Below are 23,540 nucleotides of genomic sequence, written 5' to 3'. Positions count from 1 at the left end.
TGGGAAATTTTTTGCTTGGGTTTATCCAAATAAGCAACTTTAATGCAGTGCCTTTTTTTAATAATAGCCTATTGTTAACGTAATGAAGTTAAGTCTATGATATTGCGTAGGCCAAGGCCATCTTGAATTGTAGAATAAATAGTAGTACATAGATATGTTCAATTAATTGTGCTTCTAACATGCCTTAGGTAGGCTATTAAGCAAAAATTTAAAAATCGTTCATACTTAACTTGTGACCTTTCCTAGCCCACATGTCACACACTTAGGCATAACTAAGGTAAAAGAAATTCCCAACTTAAGTTACCGGTATATTAAGCAATTAAGGAATAAAATATCTTTGCAATTTACCTTTACATAGCATTGTAGTTGTGGTGGGTATTTAACGCATTGGATATATAATAGGATACTATTACTAAAGTAAAGTGTCGCCTATTAAGTTGAGCCTACCATTACCTAATACTTATTACTTATAGCATAGTACAGGGTACCATAGATAATGCCGGTAGTAGCAGGGCTTTCTTAGATATTCCGGTAATAACAACAGAAAATTTATATAACGTTGAATGAAATATTTGAATCAATATTTTTATCGAACAAACATTTCAAGCAATAATATATCCAAGGTACTCTGTAAGACACTTAGTGGTTTCATGCTTAGGCCTACAGCAGGCTTTATAAAATAAGGTTTTGAAATAAAAGAATAACAAGTACAGATACAGGAAATGTATTTATTTTTACAAAATCTACAACTCTTACACTGTATTTTGAGATAACTCCCACAATTTTCGAGACATTTGTCATAGCGTGGTACAAGTTTGAGTATACCCTCCTCGTAGAATGTTGCTGCCTGTGTAGTCAACCATGAGGTAACACGTTCTTTCAGCTCTTCATCGCAGTTAAACCGCTGACCGCCAAGAAAAGACTTTAGATTGCGAAACAAATGAAAATCGCTTGGATCAAGGTCAGGGCTGTACGGAGGATGGTAAAAACATCCCAGCCAAAGCCCTGAAGAAGTGTCTCGTCATATTTGCTGTGTATGATCAAGCATTGTCATGAAAGAAAACCACTCCTTTCGTAAGCATTCCTTGGCGCTTATTCTGTATTGCGCGACGCAATTTCCTGAGAGTCTCGCAATAAACGTCTTTATTGATTGTTTGGCCTCCTGGCAAAAAATCAGTAGGCCTAAGCGAAATCCTTTTCTGTCCCAGAAAACTGTGCACATAGCCTTTCGAGATAGCAAGAATTACTTTGGTTTGATTTTTGCAAAAACGTAAGTAAATGTGCCTTCATTCCATTGATTGATGCTTGGTTTCAGAGGTATCATGATAAGCAACCCATGATAAGATTAGTCTCCCATGACTATCTGCAATGAAAATGTATCACCATTCTCGCCATAATGAGTCAAGAAATTAAGTGCACTGCCCATTTAGTGGTTTTTGCCCCGTTCAGAAAGGATGTTAGGCACCCAACGTGAGCGAAGTTTATAAAAGTCAAATTTTTCAGTAACATTCTCGTAAATTACAATTCTTGAAACTTGAGGAAATTCACATGCAAGAGCTCATATTGTAAAATTAAAGTTTTCTTTAATCTTCACATTGACTAATTGCAGTAATCATTTCATTGTTTGCCACAGATGGACGTCCACTTTGTTCCTCATCATGCACTGTATCTCGCCCTTCTTTGAACTGTCAAACACATCTTCTCACCATTGAATCACTAATTACATTGTCCCCCATAATAGATTTGTCAGTAAATGTCAATTGCTATAACTTTTTGACTTTTACAGTATTAAAAAAACAAATCACTGATCAAATTTCACAATCGGCTGGATTTTCAACCAACGCAGGCATTACGAAGAAGCATTACTAAGTGTACAACAAAAAAAGCGAGTTCCATATGGCGTCATTTCCTTCTGGATGACACGGAGTAACTACTGCGCATGCTCTAACATGCAATCGCAGTGCTCCCCCGGAGAGTAGGGGAATCTTACGTTCCGAACTTACCTCGTATATGCGACGCTGCGGTCATCGTCACAAACCGAGGTATAAATTTAATATTATACATCTAGAGCTGGTGTCTTTTGGCTCACAATACTTAACGGTGGTTTTTGAACATAGTTTATAGACCTTAAATGTGACTTTAAAAATAGCAAACTGTCCGGGCGAGGAGATCTTGGACCCCCTACTGTTGAGGAACACCCCGGCAGCCCCCCATAACAAGGCCCCTAGAACCGCCACTGTAAATAACAATTCACATATCAGCATATAACACCAAAATCAGCTTAACGTATTATAAATAGTACCTGGGGCTGAAAGCAGTTTAGTATTGCAGATACATTAATCCACTCCCAAACTACACACTGATCACCTTTACTACTTCCTTCACCACTCCCTACATTTTGGACCTGTTTGGCCTCCTTCCCTATACCATTTTTAACCGACTTCCCCACTACCAACAAAAGGAGGAGGTTCTCAATTTGTTTGTGGCGATGTTTTTTTTTTTCTATGTATGTTCACCAATTTCTCTGTGATTCTTTTACCGATCAGTGTGGTTCCACCACCAAAATAACCAGGAGAGTTTCTATTTGGTACCTTATATATTATGTTTAAGTATAATATTTGTTTCGGTGAAAAATTCTGAAAACCTCAAATATTCAACATTTATTTTGTTTACATTTTTGAAGATTGTTGACATTTGTGCACAGAAGGCATTAAATAATAATAGCATTCCTTCAGCTGTTAGTTAAAACCATTTAAATGAAGCTACAGACAATTCTTAATGAAACAGTTGCTTCATATTGATCAATAAACTATTTCTGCCATGGAGCCTAAATTAATTACATTGAGAAAATGCATTTTGTTTTGGTTACTATAAAAAATGTATTTTAACGTTTGATCTGATTTGTGTATACAGTAATTCTGTTTTTAGTATTGAATATTCTGACTTACAAAAACATATATGTTTCAGTGAATAGCTGTATGATATTGACAAATAAAGGTGTATTGTGAACCAATTTTCATATAATATTTTCCAAAGGTATTATACGTGTTAACGACCAATTTTCCACTTTTGAGAGATTTTTAGTGCTGGTATTTGAGGAATAACTTTCATATCGTTCCAAAAGGCTTTGAGACGTTACTGTATTTCTTTTTATAATGTAGAAGTACACCGATTGCAGGAAATGATGATGTCTGACACTTCAATGTATCTAGGAAATACAATTAGTTTTTCATTAGGCCTAATGTAATGGACAACTCTTTCCTTCTTAAGGAATATATAAAAATGTTTATTTTCATACCCATTGATTATGTAACCTGAACAGGTGACTCAAGCAGTTTAAAAATAATGATTGTTCTGTGGAACTTTTGACTGTTTCAAACAGTTTTGCTTATCAAAAATCTTCAAGTAATTAATATATAAAAAATTATACAGTCACTAAAAATCATGAAATAATTTATTTTCGTAAAAAAATACAACCGACTTCAAACGCTCTAAAAAGAATGAAATAATTTCAATAAAGTAAACTTTTGTATTAGGCAAGCTCACGTATTTCAAGTCGGCGCAGCTCAAACTGCAAATACGATTGAATATTGTGTGTGTATTTTGAAAATCAAAATCAATAAATTGTAGCTGAATAACATAAATATATAAAAAGCATACTAAACTGTTTTGTTTATATATTAAATATTTTCTTGCATTTTATGTTTACTTCAGAATAAATACATTATGAAAATAACACACACAAATGTTCTATATGAATAGGAAAATAATTTAGTTTGATATTATGATAGGGGAAATAAGCTAGTTTAGCATTAAAACGTTACTTTTCAAAGTTAAATGCGTTATAATCTTTTTAAATATACTCGTTAATACCAATATAATGCCGATCTCTGATTATGGTAATAAAATAACACTTAACGCATAACTATGAAAAAGACATGCAGATTAACATCTTTAGTTGGGTGGACCGATGCTTCTAGGTATCAAATGAGGCGACTCTCAAACCGATTATGATTTTCATAACCAGTGTTAACCCAAAACCCAAACAGTTATAGATAGTCACCTGCAATATGGACACCCTCTTTCAATCAAAAATCATCATAGAGCTGCGCCGACTTAAAATACGTGAGCTTGCCTAATACAAAAGTTTACTTTATTGAAATTATTTCATTCTTTTTAGAGCGTTTGAAGTCGGTTGTATTTTTTTACGAAAATAAATTATAGAATTGCAGATACATAAATGCCACAGACAGTTCCCACACTCTGCACTGCTAGCCTTACTACTACTTCCTTCACCATTTCCTATGTTATGGACCTGATTTCCTCCCTTCTCATAGCATTTTAGGATTTAGATACCCTAATCTAATCCCCATTAACAGTTCCCACACTCCAGACTGCTCACCTTTACTACCTACTTCCTCCACCACTTCCTACGTCGCAGACCTGTTTCCCTTCCTTCCAACGGCATTTTAGGATTGTGATACTGTGTAATAGTCAACTAACTTAATTGACTTAATAGTCAATTAATTTAGTTATTGCTCAATAGTCATTATTATTTTTAAATATTATTTACTAGCTGGCCCGGCAGACTTCATCCTGTCCTAATGTGGTTTTATGTCAAATACTCGTTCATTTTCAAGATGAGCTCGTTCGCATGCCTCAATCACATCTTGGTTGAAGTTCGTTCGCTACGCTCACTCACCTTTTGGTTGCAAATTAGCTGTTGTCATAAATTTAAAAAAATAATAGTGCTGCACCCTGTTGGTAAACCTATTAAAGTTTTAATGCTATTGAACATCACAGAATCAAATTCATTAGTTGAACCAGCTGTTAAGATTCTTTAATTCCATTTAAAAATAACTCATAAGGTTAAAATGGGAAACTCCAGAGCCACTGGGGCGTAGCCCTTTTGACGGATCTGCACCAAACTTCACACAAACCATCCTTGAATAATGCTTAATAATACCTGAAAGTTTCATTACAATCTGTCGAGCGGTTTTGGAGTCCATAAAGGACAAACAAACAAATAAACATACATTGGATTATATATATATATATATATATATATATAGATAACTAGCTGTAACCCACGGGCTTTGCCCCGTTTAACTTCTTAATTTTCAAGATGATCTCGTTTGCATGGCTCAATCACGTCCTGGTTGAAGTTCGTTCGTTACGCTCACTCACCTTTAGGTTGGAGCTCGTTCGCTACGCTCACTCACCTTTAGGTTGGAGCTCGTTCGCTGCGCTCACTTTCCTTCATGTTAGCTCGTTCGCTACGCTCACTTGTCTTCAGGTTAGCTCGTTCGCTACGCTCACTCGCCTCCAGGTTGAAGTTCGTTCGCTACGCTCACTCACCTTTTGGTTGCAAATTAGCTGTTGTCATAAATGTAAAAGAAATAATAGTGCTGCACCCTGTTGGTAATCCTTGTAACTTTAATGCTATTGAACATCATAGAACAGAACCAACTTGTTTAATTGAAACAGCTGTTAGATTCATTAATTCCATTTCTCATAAGGTTAACATGGGAAACTCCAGAGCCACTGGGGCGGAGCCCAGAAGGATTTTTGGGATAAAAATATGCCTATACGTTAATCGGGCATATGAGCTATCATCATGCCGAATTTCAGCCCGATCCGACCAGTATTTTTTGCGTTCACTTGTCACAAACATACATCCATCCATACATCCATACATCTAAACTTTCACATTTATAATATTAGTAAGATACCAATTTTAATAAATAAAGAAAGTAACTTTAGTATGTTAGTGGAATATAAAGTAATGGCTATAAAATACAGTACTATATTTATTGATCCCATACGTTAAGTTACTATGTAATATCTATGTTACTATGTATACAAACATACAAACAAACATACATTGGATTTTATATATATAGATCCATTTAAAAATGACTCATAAGGTTAAAATGGGAAACTCCAGAGCCACTGGGGCGTAGCCCTTTTGACGGATCTGCACCAAACTTCACACAAACCATCCTTGAATAATGCTTAATAATACCTGAAAGTTTCATTACAATCTGTCGAGCGGTTTCGGAGTCCATAAAGGACAAACAAACAATAAACATACAAACAAACATACATTGGATTTTATATATATAGATTACTCTTCAACGAATTAAACAAAGCTAAATGTTTTGATAATTTAACTATATTTATCGCAGTTAGATGAATTAGCGTAAGCCTTGAAAGTAACCGTCGATTTCAACGGGTTTCACCTAGTATATATTTAAAACATATGACTGGAATAGGAATGGAGCGGTGTAAAACATGTCAGCACCCAGCTTCTGTTGATTATACTAAAAGTCTCTCTTCACATAGTTTTGACCATGAATTGTTTCTTGGCAAAGATAACGGCACAGATTTTCTTGATCGCGTCTAATCATCAGACGATACATAAAATACCCCTTCAAGCTAAAGTATTTTGTTATGTTCAGAACTCGGACAGAACATTATTTAAGACAAAACTTATTTTGCACTTAACACAACGATGAAAAGTAAACCAACAAAACGCTATAAGTGAATGAATGCTTAGCTGTAGGCTATTCTTGGTGATCATTAAAAATAATGTAAAATATAAACGTCCAATACAACTTATGCATGATTCACCAATTTTTCATGGTCATCAAAACTTAAGTACAGTTTATTTCCCAATTTCCTGGTCGATCAAACATCATGGATGGTACCTAATAATTTAATTTTACTTACATACATTTGAAAAACTACATAGTCATTTGAAAACACTACAGTACAATTTACTAATTACAGTAGGTACTTCCACGTTGCAAACAATTTAATCTTTTGCTTAAGTCAAAAAGTTGTTCATCTTATTTGGGCTGACTTAACTTAAAAAACATAATGGGAAGAAATTTCCCTACTGTTGTAAACAGCTTATAAGATAAACATATCAATGACAGTTAGTTTGTACAAAGAATTTTGGTCGAAACAGCCGATATTTAATTAATACAGTAGATGACTTTTTCTCTAACCTGATGATTGGTATGAGGTATGTAATTGGGAGAAATGTGTCAATTGTCTCACAAAACGGGGTTTTTAAATGTTTGTTATTTTATTTTGAAATTGCTAAGGCAATGTTTTAATAGCTTAAGAAAGATATTCTCACCAGTAAAGTAAATACAGGAAAGCAATTTTAACCTTGATGTGTGCTCTAATTTTCCCTGAGTAGGCCACGTAAATTGGCATTTAGGCGTTACAGACACATTGACAAAACAACCGACGAACAGAAATTGAAATTAGACTCGCTTAGGCTTTCGCTTAGACTATGAAACGTAAAAATAGCAAAAAATTCTTTACTTTATGCAATGTACAGAATGTATTGCAAAATGTAGACAAAGAAATTGCAATCAGAAAAATCAATGACAATATGTTTAAAAAAATTAATGTTTTCAGACAAATACAGTGGTTTTGAAATTAACTCGCTATGCATTAACATACTCTTGCTTTGACAAAAATGTTGAATTGAGTAAAGAACTGCTTTTTTCCATGTAGGAAACAATTGTTACTAGGTGGAATGAACTTCCTTGCACTTTCACCCTCTGCTGATATCTGCTCAATCTAGCAGTCCCACTTAACTACTTTCTACACTCACTCCACTGGCCAGTAGCCACTCAACTCTGTCTTGATTATTTATCTGAAGCTGCATAAATGACGTATGATGCATGCGATCTGATCAATAACTTAATGTTGTATTCACAAATTATTGGCAGAATAAGCATCTATCCAATACTCTAATACGAGCAATGTTTGCTTGTATGTATGTATGTATGCTTGCTTGCACCAAGATCTCGAAAACGGCTCCGACGATTTTCTTCAAATGTTGTAAATAGTTTATTTTTGGCCTAAAAACGAGTTTACTGCAGTTAGAACTGCCAACAAAAATCTAATTACGTAAAAAAATTAAACTGAAAGTCAAATTTTTTTAACATTAGTCTTATGGGTTGCTAAGTTGGTGGGGTTGGTGGGTTGGTGAGTCGGTGGCTCAGTCGGTAGCGTCGCGGACTTCGGGCCCAAAGCAGAAGTGTCATGGGTTCGGATCATGGTCACTGCCACTAACTTTTAACACATAGGTCGAAATGACAGCTATAGTTGTAATTAAAATTTTCCAGCCCTAGTACCGAAAATCGCTTATTTAATTAAAACATTTATATATATTATTAAATATACACGCAGTATATCCTTAATGAATTGCAATAGACCGCTGCCTAGCAATTATGTATTACTATTTTTGCTGATTCCTTTAAATATTATTTCACATAACCTTAAAGTATTTGCATTGATTAGAGTGCATTTCTTATAGTTTACAATGGATTTCCCAGTGAACAATGAACAATGAAGTGTACAATGAAGTTGAGGTCCAGTGGTTGAAAACTCGACCAAAAATAATATGCAATGTACAGACTTCTCTATTTAACATACACAGTAAATAATACATGTGATTGGAAATTTTTCCATTTCAAACAAACTAGAGAAGCTAGTTAAACTATATAAACTAAATTTGATACTGAGCTAGGTATGTGTACACTGGCTATGTAGTCTGCAACTAAACTAATATTGTAATATTGGTCGTGACTAATACCATACAAAAACACTACTACATAAATTACTAAATCCCTTAAACTGGTGACAAGTTGAAGGGGAGATACAACTAGCCATAGGTACAACTAGACGTAGGTACAAGTAGGCGTAGGTACAACTAGTCGTAAGTATAAGTAGTCGTAGGTACAAGTAGTCGTAGGTACAAGTAGTCGTAGGTACAACTAGTCGTAGGTACAAATAGACGCGACGTATGAGGTATTACGCATCTACGACAGCCATAATCTTCTACCATTTCACCTTAAAAAATAGAGAAAAATAAATTACAAAAAAACTGCAAAATATCAGAAATTATTCATGAAATTAAAAACATAAACATAACTGTGAACAATCCTACTTAAACAGTTCTCTTTGCGTATCACAGTTGCTGCTTAGTTCAATAGCTGTTTTCATTTATGAAAAAAATAATGGTGCTCACCCTGTTGGTAAATCTTATAACTTTTTAATGTTTTTGCATATCATAACCAACTTTGTTAGTTGTAACAGCTGACTAAACTCTTTAATTCCCATTAAATATGAATACTCATAAGGTTAAAATGGGGAACTACAGAGCCACTGGGGCGGAGCCCGAAAGGGTTTTTGAGATAAGAATATGCCTATATATTAATCGGGAATGTCAGCTATCATCATGACAAATTTCAGCCCAATCCGTCCAGTAGTTAATGCGTGATTGAACTTCAAACAAACAAACAAATACACAAACTTTCACGATATTAGTAAGATTCAATGGTCTTTACTGTATATCAATCAATACTTTTTAAATTTAAAACTAAGCAACAAAATATCTTTTTCCTACAGTTACCTAAAAATGTACATATTCTCTCACTGATTTGAGAAAGCAAAGTGGCCAATATGCTTGTCATTGAGACAATGTTGACATTGTCTCACTCTAACTACTTTGTCTCACTCCAGATTAGCAACGTGAAGGCACGAAATAGTGAGCGCGTAACATGCAGACAAGGTCGTATGCGCGCGAAATACTTTGGCAGCACTGGTTGTAAATCAGCTGGTCAGCTGTTGTCCTGTTCACATTAAATGTCAGATTAAAAGTTCACTTCTGTGTAAAAATATGTTACGTTTCTTTACCAATTTATTTGTTTTATGGTAACTGTAGGAAAAATATAATGTGCAACTCGAGTGCAAAGTGCAATTGCCTCACTCGAGAAACAATTCCTCACTCGTCTACGGCTCATGAGTAAGGATTTCTCTCGAGTGAGGCAATTGCTCACTTTGCTCACTAGTTGCACAAATAACTATTTCCTACAGTCACCTGTCAAAGTGGGCTTCCTTGCACTGATTATAGTACAGAAAGTTGCTAATTGCTGCATTAACTTACTTTTGCTGCACTCTTGTTTTTGCCATACTCCAGTATTCCAACCAAACAACACAAAACAGCGTGCTTTTATTAGGCACGTAATACACGTACGCTTGAAAATAAGTTGGTAACACCTTAAGATACTACAACTACAATCAGTTGGTGCAGCGTTTCCCATTTCGTTCAACGCCTGGATCCTAACCTAAAAACGTGTGGTATAGTGTTTGAAAGACTAATTATTAATATGCTTTATAATAACCGTAGGGAAAATATAATGTGTAACACGAGTGCAAATTGCCTTTGCTGCACTCGACAAACTTTCCACACTCCCCGCCGGCTTGTGCGTAAACATGTCTCTTGTGTGCAGCAAAGTACCTCTTTGCACACTAGTTACAAAAATAACTATTTTGCCCTAAAGAAGTTAAAATTACTTTTCACGCCTCCACAGTAAGAAGCATGTTTACAATGAATAGGCCTAAATAAAATATATTAAAAGTAGCTCGGCTATTTCTTTTGGCTTTTATTCATTTTAGAGTTTATTTTATTTATTTATTATTATCACGTTATATTAATGTTTGACAAGTAATTTGTCTTAAAACTAAAATCTATTGAAACAAACAAATAATAACAAAAACCAAAATACCAAATACTTAAAATAATTGGCCTAATTATACGTTTTCTACGAAATCTTCAAGTGAATATACAAACAAAAATTAGTAATATTGTGTTTGTCTTCAGAATATTTTTAGAAGGGTTGGTAGCAGAGTCAGCTAGGTTTTGCCTGTTGTACCAATGCCATTGTTTTTAGTTAATGACCTTTTGTTGTCAAGGTCAAGATTCTGTTGTGAACATGTCCACTTCATGGCTGCATATGAAGGTTTTTTTTACTAAGAATGTTACACATACTAACTAAAGATTTGAAGTAGGCTAGATATATTTAATATACTAATCTTTTAACCTTTTTTGTTATTTCGAATGTTCGTATAGTTAAGGAGTGTAAATTCTGTAGCAGGTTGAATTAGATTTGATGAAACCTCCGTTTAGTTTAGAAGAGGTTTTACAAAATAACCTATTCTGTACTTTTTTTAACTACATAATCATATTAATATTTAACTAGTGTACATGTTGCTCGAATTCGAGCAATTGCAAAGTATAACAGGAGTTATTTCAAAACGAATAACAGTCATATTTACAATGAATTTAAAAGAGTCAACTCAAAGATTACTGGTGTGTAGGCCTAACTCAGACCATGTTTATCTTTGTTATTGATAAACCTAAAGCATTCCGGCCGGTTTTCTCCTTCTCAAAATGCCTCGCTGTACAGTCAACACAGGTCATTGATAGAGGGTCAATTGAGAACGAAAAGTCTTTTTGGGGTAGGCCTAGTGTTAGGGCGCATTTTTAACCTAACAGTTGAGCCTATTACGTGTCACTGTTCTGTAGCTGCGGTCGTTATCACGATTACGCCTCCTGTCTATGTTTCATTGTCGTCGCGTCGGAGGCATTGAAAAGAAAAAGACAAGAAAAGAAATAAACAAGTTATAGCTACACAAAACAACGATAAATGCACAAATTTAAGTTACAATCATACTAACACGATCCGTCATAGCAACACAAAACAGCGATGAATACACAAATTTAAGATCCAACCATACTAACACGATCCGTCTTGGGGGTTATGTTTACACAAACTCAAATAGTGATAAATGTACTCAATGCGTTTAATTGAATTGAAAAATAAATAACAGCAATTAAATTATACAGCTGATCAAAATATAAACAATGATGTTCTTCATAAGGATAACATGGGAACTTTCAAAGCCACCGGGGCAGAGCCCAAGGGACTTTTTCAAAAATATAAGGCCAGTTTGCAAATCTACAAGACACGCTCTTTCCAATGAGACTTCAATGGATAAAATCGTTTAAGAAATGGCGGAGGAGTTCAACCGACAAAGTTTCATGTAGCGTATTAATTATATAGATTTTTACATGAAATCTGTTTTCAATTATTGATGTTTAAGGCACGATTTAATTGTACAATGTCAAACATCATATTAAATTGTATTTTTTATCAACTCAGTTTACGATGTTAATTTTTACAATGTCATCCAACTTTGAAATAAAATATCCAACAATAATGTTCCTAACGCTATTGTAGGGCATTTAGTTTAGTCTTTCTAAGACATCAGTGTTAATCATAGAAATAGGTCAACACTGATAAGTCTTTTATCATATTAAATGTCAATTGACCCCCTTAATACACCTGTTGTTTGAAAAAGACTCCTAGTTTCTTTTGTTTGATAAGTTGTTTTTTTAGGTTTTCTTGTGTAGGTCTAAAAAATATAAGTAAAATGCTTGTAAAAACTGAGCAATCTCATCATAGATTACTAATTTGTATTACTTTTTACTGCTGTCTTGTAAATGAGGAAAGTGTAAGCTGTAATACATTCCTCAGTTATAATTGGCAGAATCAAACCGATCTGATAAAATTTTCTATCTGGTAATATTAGAACATTGTTTTTGATATTATTGTGACAGGGGAGAGAAGTGACAAAAAAAGAAAAAATCCTGTGAGCTGAAAGTTATACCTGTGTGCACTGTGCAGTATCCAATAGTCAATGGCATGGGGCGATGTCTACTTGTACCGGCGTCTAGTTGTACCTGCTGCATTTTGGTGACAGGCGTCTAGTTGTACCTCGTCCAAAGCTGTAGGTACAACTTGACGATGGTGCGGACGTCTAGTTGTACCTACGTCTAGTTGTCTCTACGTCTAGTTGTACCTCTTAAAAATCTGCAGGTACAACTAGTCGGGTACGCTACCGTCTACTTGTACCTCATACGTCGCGTCTATTTGTACCTACGACTAGTTGTACCTACGACTACTTGTACCTACGACTACTTGTACCTACGACTACTTGTACCTACGACTACTTGTACCTACGACTACTTGTACTTACGACTAGTTGTACCTACGCCTACTTGTACCTATGGCTAGTTGTATCTCCCCTTCAACTTGTCACCAGTTTAAGGGATTTATTAATTTATGTAGTAGTGTTTTTGTATGGTATTAGTCACGACCAATATTACAATATTAGTTTAGTTGCAGACTACATAGCCAGTGTACACATACCTAGCTCAGTATCAAATTTAGTTTATATAGTTTAACTAGCTTCTCTAGTTTGTTTGAAATGGAAAAATTTCCAATCACATGTATTATTTACTGTGTATGTTAAATAGAGAAGTCTGTACATTGCATATTATTTTTGGTCGAGTTTTCAACCACTGGACCTCAACTTCATTGTACACTTCGTTGTTCATTGTTCACTGGGAAATCCATTGTAAACTATAAGAAATGCACTCTAATCAATGCAAATACTTTAAGGTTATGTGAAATAATATTTAAAGGAATCAGCAAAAATAGTAATACATAATTGCTAGGCAGCGGTCTATTGCAATTCATTAAGGATATACTGCGTGTATATTTAATAATATATATAAATGTTTTAATTAAATAAGCGATTTTCGGTACTAGGGCTGGAAAATTTTAATTACAACTATAGCTGTCATTTCGACCCTGGACAGCAATGAGTAGCTTTCAGCCTCCAATTAACGTCTGTAAAACTACTAAAACATCGTAGTGCGGTGAAAAATATTTGCCAATCATACTCAAACACAGCAGTTTCTGATTTAATTAAGGGTATTATTAAAATGTACTCGTGCAGTAATCAATTAAACAGGGTAACGAATTGAAGGATAGATACAATTAGACTGTAAGGACGCAAAATACTTGTAGGTACAACAAGTCGTAGGTACAACTAGTCGTAGGTACAACTAGACGTAGGTACAACTAGACGTAGGTACAACTAGACGTAGGGATCACTAGTCGTAGGGACCACTAGTCGTAGGGACAACTGGTCGCATCCATACAAGCTAGGTGATACTACTTGTCGGTGGGATTCACGTCTAGTTGTACCTACGTCTACTTGTACCTGCGTCTAGTTGTACCTCCTAAAAATCTGCAGGTACAACTAGTCAGGTGTGCCACCGTCTACTTGTACCTACGTCTAGTTGTACCTACGACTAGTTGTCCCTAGGCCTCGAGGTACAAGTAGACGTAGGTACAACTAGACGGCGGGACAACGAGACGCGGTCCCAATGGCATAACTCACTGGATCTTTCCAAATATTACATTCATCAACTGTTCCACTAACTTCAAATGTGTCTGTTACATTAATTGCAAACAAATTCACATTTGACTAAGCATGCAAGGGAGCATTATAACATGGACAATATTCATCAGTTGGGATTATTCCAAAGTAGGCCCACATTTTTAGTTTATTCACCAACCCTCTCCTGTTAATCATTATGGTAAAGACATTTTGTTTAAATGTAGTGTAATCTATTATATCATGAAGACTAAGTGCTTTCTGTCTTGGGTAAGTGTGAAATATACTTAACTGAATTGGCTGAAATGTTTTTAGGTAGATCATGAACCTGGCCTATTAACGTCCTTAAAATTGTATATGCCCCGCGGGCGCAAGTTTCAGGATGGTGTTTTTGGAAGTAAATGATGGATCTCCTTTGGCAATAAGAAAGAAAAAACCTTTGTATGCATGTCATTATTAACCAAAATAACTGAAAATTTGCTTAGTGTGCTGGTGTTCTTTGTTCCAGTTCGGATGATCATGAGACGGTCCACTTGTCCGAACATGTGGTCAACATGCACAAGGAGAAGACAGGACCACAGGATTTTGAACTGCGCAAGGTCCTTGGCAAAGGAGGTGAGTCAAATAATTAGTCAATAATCAATCCTGGAGGCAATGATGAATAAATAGGACGCCAGTCAGGCTAAAATTGCCTAAAATACAAGAATGCCAAATTAAAATTATTGAACACTTGTCAGAACATAAATTTTAACAAAATATGCATGGACTTGAACATCATCCCAAACTACGTTCAAGTGAAAGTAAAGAATAAAAGTTTTTCTGCTCAAAAGGCCAAATCATTAGCTGAAAGAATCTGGATAAACAACAAAATTAAATTTCTCTATAGAAAGAAAGACATGCTAAATACCCTACTCTTGAACTCACACATCAACCTTTTAAATGCAATCCACCCTTCTCAAACCAACAACGTCTTATCAAACATTGAAAATCAAATAACTAAAGTCATTCTAAGAAAGAAGGAAACCCAAAAAGTAAATTAGATAAACTCGTAGAACTACAATCCAAACCAATCGAAGCATTCATAGCAAACCATATATTTTTTTCTAGAGTAAAAAATTGCACAGATATAATTTTCACTGAACCTGAACTGAATGTTCTTAATAAAGGACTAAAGCACAACACCTTAAATGGAAAATGGAATATTATAAAACCCTAACCTATGAATTGTTAAATGCTGAGATAGCCATTAGCTCTATCAAAGACGAAAATTCAAAAAATTATGGCAGACAAACCATTGACAATAAAGTCAAATCAATCCTGAATCGGAATAAAAATAAAAATAAACACCTCTAGAGTGATATAAAAACCTTAAAATATATAAAAGAAAAACTAATCACCCATGAATGTATTGCAACTAAAGCTGACAAAGGTCAGTGCATTGTGATCATGAAAACTGACTATTAGAACAACAAAGTTTAAGATTTGATAAACAATAACAATATCAAAGAAATCTCTAAAGATCCTACCGACCTTTTTCAAACAAAAATAAAAAACGCCATAAATAAATCACAACATATCATCATTGGAGACCGTAGCAACTACCTCAAAATGGTTAATCCTAAGGCCCCAATATTGAGGGAATTGCCAAAAGTACACAAAGAGGCCATGCCTATCCGACCTCTGGTAAATTTCACCTCAGCACCTTCCTACAAAATTGCAAAGGTTCTGGACAAAATTCTCAGAAATAACATCAAAATGAACGAGAACCATAGCCTAAAAAAAAGCCTAGCGCTAATAGATTTGCTGAAAGATATTAAAATAGAAAACCGGCATACTTTAGCATCACTGGATATTGTAAACTTATACACCAATGTCCCAATATAGGAAACATTAGAATTAGCCAGAGAAAACCTGTCTACTAACTCCCAACTAAGTAATGACGCTATTAATGAATTAATATACCTACTGAAAACAACACTAGACCAGAACTACTTTACCTTTAACGGGAAGTATTACCTACATGAAGAGGGACTCGCGATGGGCTCTCCGTTATCGAGTCTGCTCTCCGAAATATACCTCAATAGTTTTAAAAACAAAAACATCCTCTTCGACAACAATACATTTTCTAAGAAAATCATCTACTATAAAAGATATGTAGATGACACATTTTTGGTTTTAAATGGCAATCCAAGGCAACTACAACTTTTAAATAATTACTTGAACAATATTACTAAGAACATCAAATTCATGCTCGAAGTCGAAAATAATAATTCAATTAACTTCCTTGATCTTACAATGACCAAAAACAACAACAACATTGCCTACAAAATTTACAGAAAGCCTACAACAACAGACCATACTAACCACGCATAATCTAATCATCCACAATCCCATAAGATGGCCGCTTACAATAGTTTTGTTAATAGGCTTCTAAAAATACCCATGTCCCAAGCTGACTACAATGACGAATATGCATTATTAAAGTGCATAGCCGTCAACAATGGTTATAACAGTAACATTATCGATAATATCATCCGTAAACAAAAAAACAGAAATCAAATAGAAAAGCCCGTTCAAAACTTTGTATCCATAGAATATGGTAGCAATCTACACTTCACCTTGAAAAATGAATTGAAGAAACATAACGTAACTTTAGCGTACAAAACTTTGAATAAATTAGAAAGCCTCCTAAATCCACGTACTACCGAAACAACTCATTCCAACAGCCTAGAGGCCACTGGAGTATATAAACTATCTTGCAGTGACTGTCCCAAAATATATTTAGGACAAACAGGTCGTTCGTTCAAGAAAAGGTCCGAACACCTTCCTAAACCTAAATCGAGAACTCAACACTCCAAGTTCGCTGATCACCTGATTATCGAAAACCACAATGTTAATAGCTGCAATGATAGCCTAAATATTTTACACAAATGTACCAAAGGCTCCTTAATGAATGTTCTAGAAAGTTTAGAAGTCTACAAAGCAACAAAAAAACATCCTCATGACAGTTTAAATGAAAAACTAAATTTTGGCCGTAACATAATATTTGATAGGATTGAAGACATTGATAACGGAAGCGCTCACAATCAGCTGTTTCACCCCCTCCAAGGTCAATGTCAAAAGACAGGAGTTGGTTAGTTGCATCGGTCCGTCACCGCGGTACTTATGGCCGGCCGCAGACAAATACAGACAATACGGGCAGACAAAATTAAACAAAAAGGTTTGTGAAGCTACCAATACCTATACTGAAGTCTGGGAGGCCTTGGTGTGGTCCAGGGTTGTCCGAAGCAGGTCCAAGAGCGGCATCAACGAGGTAGATGGTAGCTGTCATCGTAGGAGCGGTGTAGACAATAGTGTAGCGGGGGACAAATGACTCACTCAGAAATTACATAAAAGAGGGGTATATTGATACATAACTGGTAAAGTGACAGAGTTTACAAAAACAAATTAAATGTTCATTATAGGGAGTTGCGGTAGCGTGCGTCTGGGCGCGACGTCGGTCAGTGCGTGAGTGCCTCTGCGGTGGTGGGGATGCGTCGTCTTCATGACGTCAGAAGCGACAGTACTAGTAGCTCCACAAAATAATATTTAAAACCGAATTCGGTACTAAACAGTCGCCATAGACTAATTTTAGGATTGACGACGTAACAAACTATTTAAACCAATTCCAACAAAATATTTAAAGTGTTTTTTTTTACTTTGACTTAAATGAACACATATAAGTACAAATTTGTAGTATAAAACAGATACTTAACAATAAATATTTACTGTATTGATCAGCTTGTGGGCTTCACTCACCTTAATTTGTTAATCCAGGACTCGTCAGAATGTAACACAACGAAGACACACAACACACACATACACGCACATAAAAAATTGTCCTTGGATTTACTCCGACGTTTCGCAGGACCAAAATAGGTTTCAAAAATAGGAATAAATATTTATTTAAAAACCAAACTTTTGACCAATTTTGATATGATGTGTGTCATTTAAATCTTACTAGTCTATGTCTGGTTTTAAGTCAAAGGTACAGGCTTCTCTATTTTCACCCCACACTGTAAATAACACATGTGATTGTAATTTATTCCTTTTGTTTTGATTTTCTGTTTATATTTCAATGTTATTTCGTCACCAGCATGGCAACCCATAAAGCCCATGTTAATTTTTAAAATTTCAAATACTTTTTGTGCTCATATTTGAGTCGATTTTAATTTTTAAAGGGATTCTGCACATTTAGAGGAAAATATCTTTCTAACAGTATGGATAGATTTCTCCTGCGATACACACGAGCAGAGAAAAAAGGTTTTAAAGAAACATGCTTGCCTATTATTATATAGATTATTTTTTTGTCTATCTTCTATTTCAGGCTATGGTAAAGTGTTCCAAGTCAGAAAGATTACTGGCCAAAACTCAGGAACTATTTACGCAATGAAAGTTCTCCGAAAAGCCGCCATTGTACGCAATCAAAAAGACACAGCGCATACAAAGGCTGAACGGAATATACTTGAAGCCGTTAAGGTAAGGAGACAACGTCTGCCTAATAGTTAATGACTTGCTATCCAAGAGAGGTAAAATTTTAGAAGGTACACATAAATAAGTAGTGATAATTTATCCGTTCATTGGTGATGTTGGACAAAAGCCAAACTATTCAAGGAATGAGTGAGAGGGTGTAAGATAATGAATAGCTGATATAATCGAGCTTAATTCTGCTGTGATCTTGACTGATGCAACTACCAGTCTCAAGGTCAAGAGAAGATGTCTCTACAACCAATAAACTCCTGGATAGTTTGTAGCTATGAATATTATAATTTGAATTCATGAGCTGTAATGCCGCTTATAGCTTATATACTTACGCAACATTTTGTAATAAAACAAACGTATCACTGTAATGGTATTTTTTTTTAAGTCTCAAAAATTTTATGTGCAGCTTATGACACCCAAGCAGTGGTCTGAAAGGCAGTGCTCCGAAAGGCACTGGTCCGAGATTTTCGGACTACTGCCTTTTGGAGCAGTGCCTGACCATTTTAATATAGTTATTGAAAAATTATATTTTTTTAACTTTTCTAACATAATCTCATGCAATACACAATCAAAAGCCTTGGATAGATCACAGAAAATACCAGATACCCTCTGTGATTCATCCAAGGCTTCCAAGATATGCTCAATGTTATTGATATATATATATTTTAATTAACATCAATATTAAAATCAGCAGATCTATATATATAAAGCTCAAATACCACTGACTCATTCATTCATTCACTCACTCATCACAAAATCTCAGAAACCATAAGACCTTGGAACCTGAAACTTGGCAGGCATCTTCCTTTTGGGTAGTAGACGCTCACTAAGTAAGGATTTTACCCTCCGACCTCTGGGCTCCGCCCCAGTGGCTCTAGAGTTTCCCATGTGTACCTTATGAGAAATGGAATTAATGAATCTTAACAGCTGTTTCAATTAAACAAGTTGGTTCTGTTCTATGATGTTCAATAGCATTAAAGTTACAAGGATTACCAACAGGGTGCAGCACTATTATTTTTTTAGATTTACAACAACAACTAATTTGCAACCAAAAGGTGAGTGAGCGTAGCAAACGAACTTCAACCTGGAGGCGAGTTAGCGTAGCGAACGAGCTTCAACCTAAAGGTGAGTGACCGTAGCGAACGAACTTCAACCAGGACGTGATTGAGCCATGCGAACGAGATCATCTTGAAAATTAAGAAGTTAAACGGGGCAAAGCCCGCGGGTTACAGCTAGTATATAAATATGTTTAATTTTTTATTCTTTATACAGTGCAGTCAGAAATTTTTCTAGTTTACTTAAAAACAAAGGTACATTACTCCTATCAGGTTCACTGTAAAGAGAGACAATAATCAAGTTTTGCTTTGGAACCTCAATAGAAGAAGATTCAAATACTAAATCCTGATTGAATATCTCCAAATCTTCCCTTTCTTTAAAATCAATATAATCTTTCAATATTATACATGATCCTCCCTTTACATGGTTCTTTCTATAGTATGCTGTACCTAACTTATATCCAGGAATGGAGTTAAAAAAAAATCCCTGCTCTTCCTTTAACCAATGTTCATTTAGACACAAAAAATTAACAGATGAATTATGTAATAGTATTTTTTAATCGTCAAATTTATCAATAAACCGCCCTTGAATATTCAAATGCGCCAGCCATGAACTTCCTTTACTTTTGAGACGGCTCAAGCTTAAAAGGTTAACATCTTCTGAACTAATTTCTTTTCTACTTTCATGATTTGTTAGGTTTGCAGGGATCTGTTCTGACTCCCCATTGGCCATACCTCCTAAAGTAGTGTTGTATTCTATACTGGATACAATTTCAGTTGTCTTTTCCTTAAATATATAATGTCCTTTAGGAGAGTTGTTTTTAGTCATCCTTGGAGTAGATGAAGAAGGCTGAAGAGTGACTGAAGACTGTATGACACATCCCTCTGATTAGTTGAGCATCTGGTCTTGAACAGTAATCAGTCTCTTTTTCCATCTCACTTCTATCAGGTGTTTCAAATCCGCAGAAGCCTGTGTCAGATGAATTTACTTCAGAGGTTCTGTTGGGTACTTCAGTGCTGAGGTTGATTAGCATCATTGGTATTGTTTCCAGAGTTCACAGATTCTGGAGTATTTTTTTTCGTACCGGAAATTATCTTCTTCTGAGATTGAATCTGCTCGTCCATTGTTGAACTGTCAGAAATTAGATAGTCTGTTTTTTCATCTCCCATTCAGGTACTCCCCTACAGTTAAATTGGTAAATGTTGATAGTCACATCTAGGTCTTGAAAGTTTCTGCTGATGATATTTTTTACAATGCTCCATTTAAGTCCATCAAGTCCACACCCAAACCTTGGCATTGCCAGCGTAGAAACCTTTAACTCCTGGCATTTAGCCTTTAGTCATCTCAGTGAGCTTTGCAAGGTCTCGTAAGTTGCTTTTCCATAGGTGCAATCTTTTGTTACCAAGTAAAATATGTAACGCCCATCAACATTTAAAGATGCACAGCCACCTACATTTACATTCTGTGACTTGAGCTCTGTTACTCCATCAAACTTGCTCTTGAACCTAGCAACAATTCCTTTTTTCATTCCAAAATCCCTTGCACACAATGGGCAAAAGCCTGGTCCATCTGGGTCGCAAACAGGTCAGAATGAACTTCATTGATACATTTCTTTGGGAATTGGATAGCATGAAGTGCATGCAAATTAGTTAACATTCTTGTACTTAGTGCATGAGAGTGACAGAAACATTTTGATGAGTTTTTTTCTTTTTGTAAAAATCAAATTACAAAGAATTTACGTAAATAGATTGTACAGTTAATATTTTTAGTTTGCAGGAGTCTTGATCTTTCAATCCCAGCTATCAATAAAAGCAATGAGTTATAAAATATTGATTATGGTGTCTGGCCGACCTGGAAACTAAAATAATAATGAATGATGGATGATCAGGAATTTGTCCTTGAATTGTACATTTGTTTTGAATGGCAATTTTAATATAATCACCAATAGCCCGTAGCAGAATGTCCACATTCATTCACAGTATTCTGTAGGTTTTATTTTAAAGTTGTATTGTACATAGTAAGAAGAAGGCAATCAAATCCCAGTATGCAGGCCTTAGAACAGACCTTATTTCTGGAATACAACTGCCTGCTTCAGTGTTGTGAGGATAATAAACTAATCTTGAATGCAAACAAAGCCATACTCCTTAAATTTAGCATTTCTCAGCATAGCACATCCACTGACACTGACATACACGTTCTTCTTGATGATACCACTATTTGCCCCTCCCCAGATGTACAGTTCCTTGGTTTAATTCATGATGAGAACCTCAAATTTCACAAGCATATTGAACACGTTTCAAACAAGATATCTGTAGGAACATTCATGCTCCGCACTCTTAAACATACCGTTTCGTCTGAGGTCCTCTTGACAGCCTACTATGGACTTGTTTATCTTTATCTGACTTATGCTGTACCTGTCTGGGGGTGTGAAAGCCAAAGGACTCAGTTCATAATCAAGCTTCAAAATAGGCTCTCCGAACTGTTTTTTCCCTTCACCGTCTTCAATCCTGCAAAGATGTCTTCAGATCACATGAAGTTCTAACTTTCCCTTCCATTTACATTTTAGAAACATTATCATTTATCAAGAAAAACCAATCATCATATAGCTCTCCAAGTATCCATAGCTATCCTCTCCGCAACAATTTCAATTTTTCAGTACCACGACACTCAACCACTTTCTTTCTGAAAAACTTCCATTTCAATGCAGTAAAACATTTTAATGACCTCCCTCTCCCTTTGAAAGCCGAACAGGACATTGGAAAATTCAGGAAATGTACCATGTTCAGGAAGTCCATGTTGATAAATAAGGTCTGCTACAGCGTCCGGGAATTCGCTGGTAGTCTTTAACTTTATTTTAAACATCACAAGGGGTTCTGTGTCACAACCAAAAAACAATTTGTATATAATGATTTAGTAGTTAATTAATGTTGAATATGAGAAGACAGAATAGTATATAATCGTTTTTATTATACATATGATGGTCCATCACTAATCCAGACTAGATGAGTTGGGTTGCAATATTCAACATCCCCCCTCACCAAACTTAGCTAGGTAAAAGTCCTAGGCACTTTTGAAATTTGTGATGTTTTGGTTCGCTTAGTCCTTTAGTAAAAATATCAGCAACCATGTATTCTGTGGGTTGGTAGTTCAATTTTATTTCTCCATTTTGTACTTTTTCCCGTATAAAATGTTCTCTGATATGTTTAGATTTACTTCCTATAATGGAGTTTTTAGCCATTGTAATAGCTGATTGGTTATCACAAAATAGTTCAATGACTTCTTGAGGTCTTCCCATATCATTAATCAATTGTTTTAAATGAATGGCTTCTTTTGCTGCTTCAGTCAATGACATGTATTCCGCTTCACACGTAGACAGAGCTACAGTCCTCTGCTTTTTTGATTCCCAGGAGATTACAGCCCCGCCAAATTTAAAACAGTAACCGGTGTACGATCTCCTGTCTTCACTGCATGCCCAATCTGCATCTGCTGCTCCAATTAATGGCTTTCCTGTTTTGAAAAATTCAAGACACGAGTTCTTTGAGCCTTGCAAATATCTGAGAACCCTCTTTGCAGCAATCCAGTGTTCTTTTCCAAAACAAGAGTTATATCGGCTCAGGTAACTCACAGCATGTGTTATGTCAGGTCTTGTGGCTATTGACAAATACATCAATGAACCGATTAAATTTTGGTATGGGTAGTTACAATCTTTTTCATGTCCTTTAACCAATTTTAGACCTGGTGTTAGTGGAGTTACAGCTGGTTTGCAGTCAGTCATATTGAATTTTTTCAGGACTTCATTTATGTATTTCGTTTGTGACATTGATATCCTTCCATTCTTTCTTGTG

General features: G+C 35.4%; 1 protein-coding gene across 1 annotated transcript in view; it reads left to right on the top strand.

Moving 5' to 3' along the window:
* LOC128984820 (ribosomal protein S6 kinase beta-2-like) overlaps positions 1–23,540 on the top strand; it is a 138,179-nt gene that overhangs the window by 36,278 nt on the left and 78,361 nt on the right. Inside the window, exons 3-4 of the mRNA XM_054404188.1 lie at positions 14,627–14,733; positions 18,485–18,636. Of these exons, the coding sequence (XP_054260163.1) occupies positions 14,627–14,733; positions 18,485–18,636 (259 nt within the window). The remainder of the gene's footprint in view (positions 1–14,626; positions 14,734–18,484; positions 18,637–23,540) is intronic.

Source organism: Macrosteles quadrilineatus, unplaced genomic scaffold (assembly GCF_028750875.1).
Source record: "Macrosteles quadrilineatus isolate MER2022 unplaced genomic scaffold, UCM_ALF_1.0 Scaffold_2__2_contigs__length_208266976, whole genome shotgun sequence".
In the NCBI taxonomy this organism is placed as follows: Eukaryota; Metazoa; Arthropoda; class Insecta; order Hemiptera; family Cicadellidae; genus Macrosteles; species Macrosteles quadrilineatus.
Note: the sequence above shows the minus strand (reverse complement) of the source record. Positions and strands in the feature narration are given on the sequence as shown.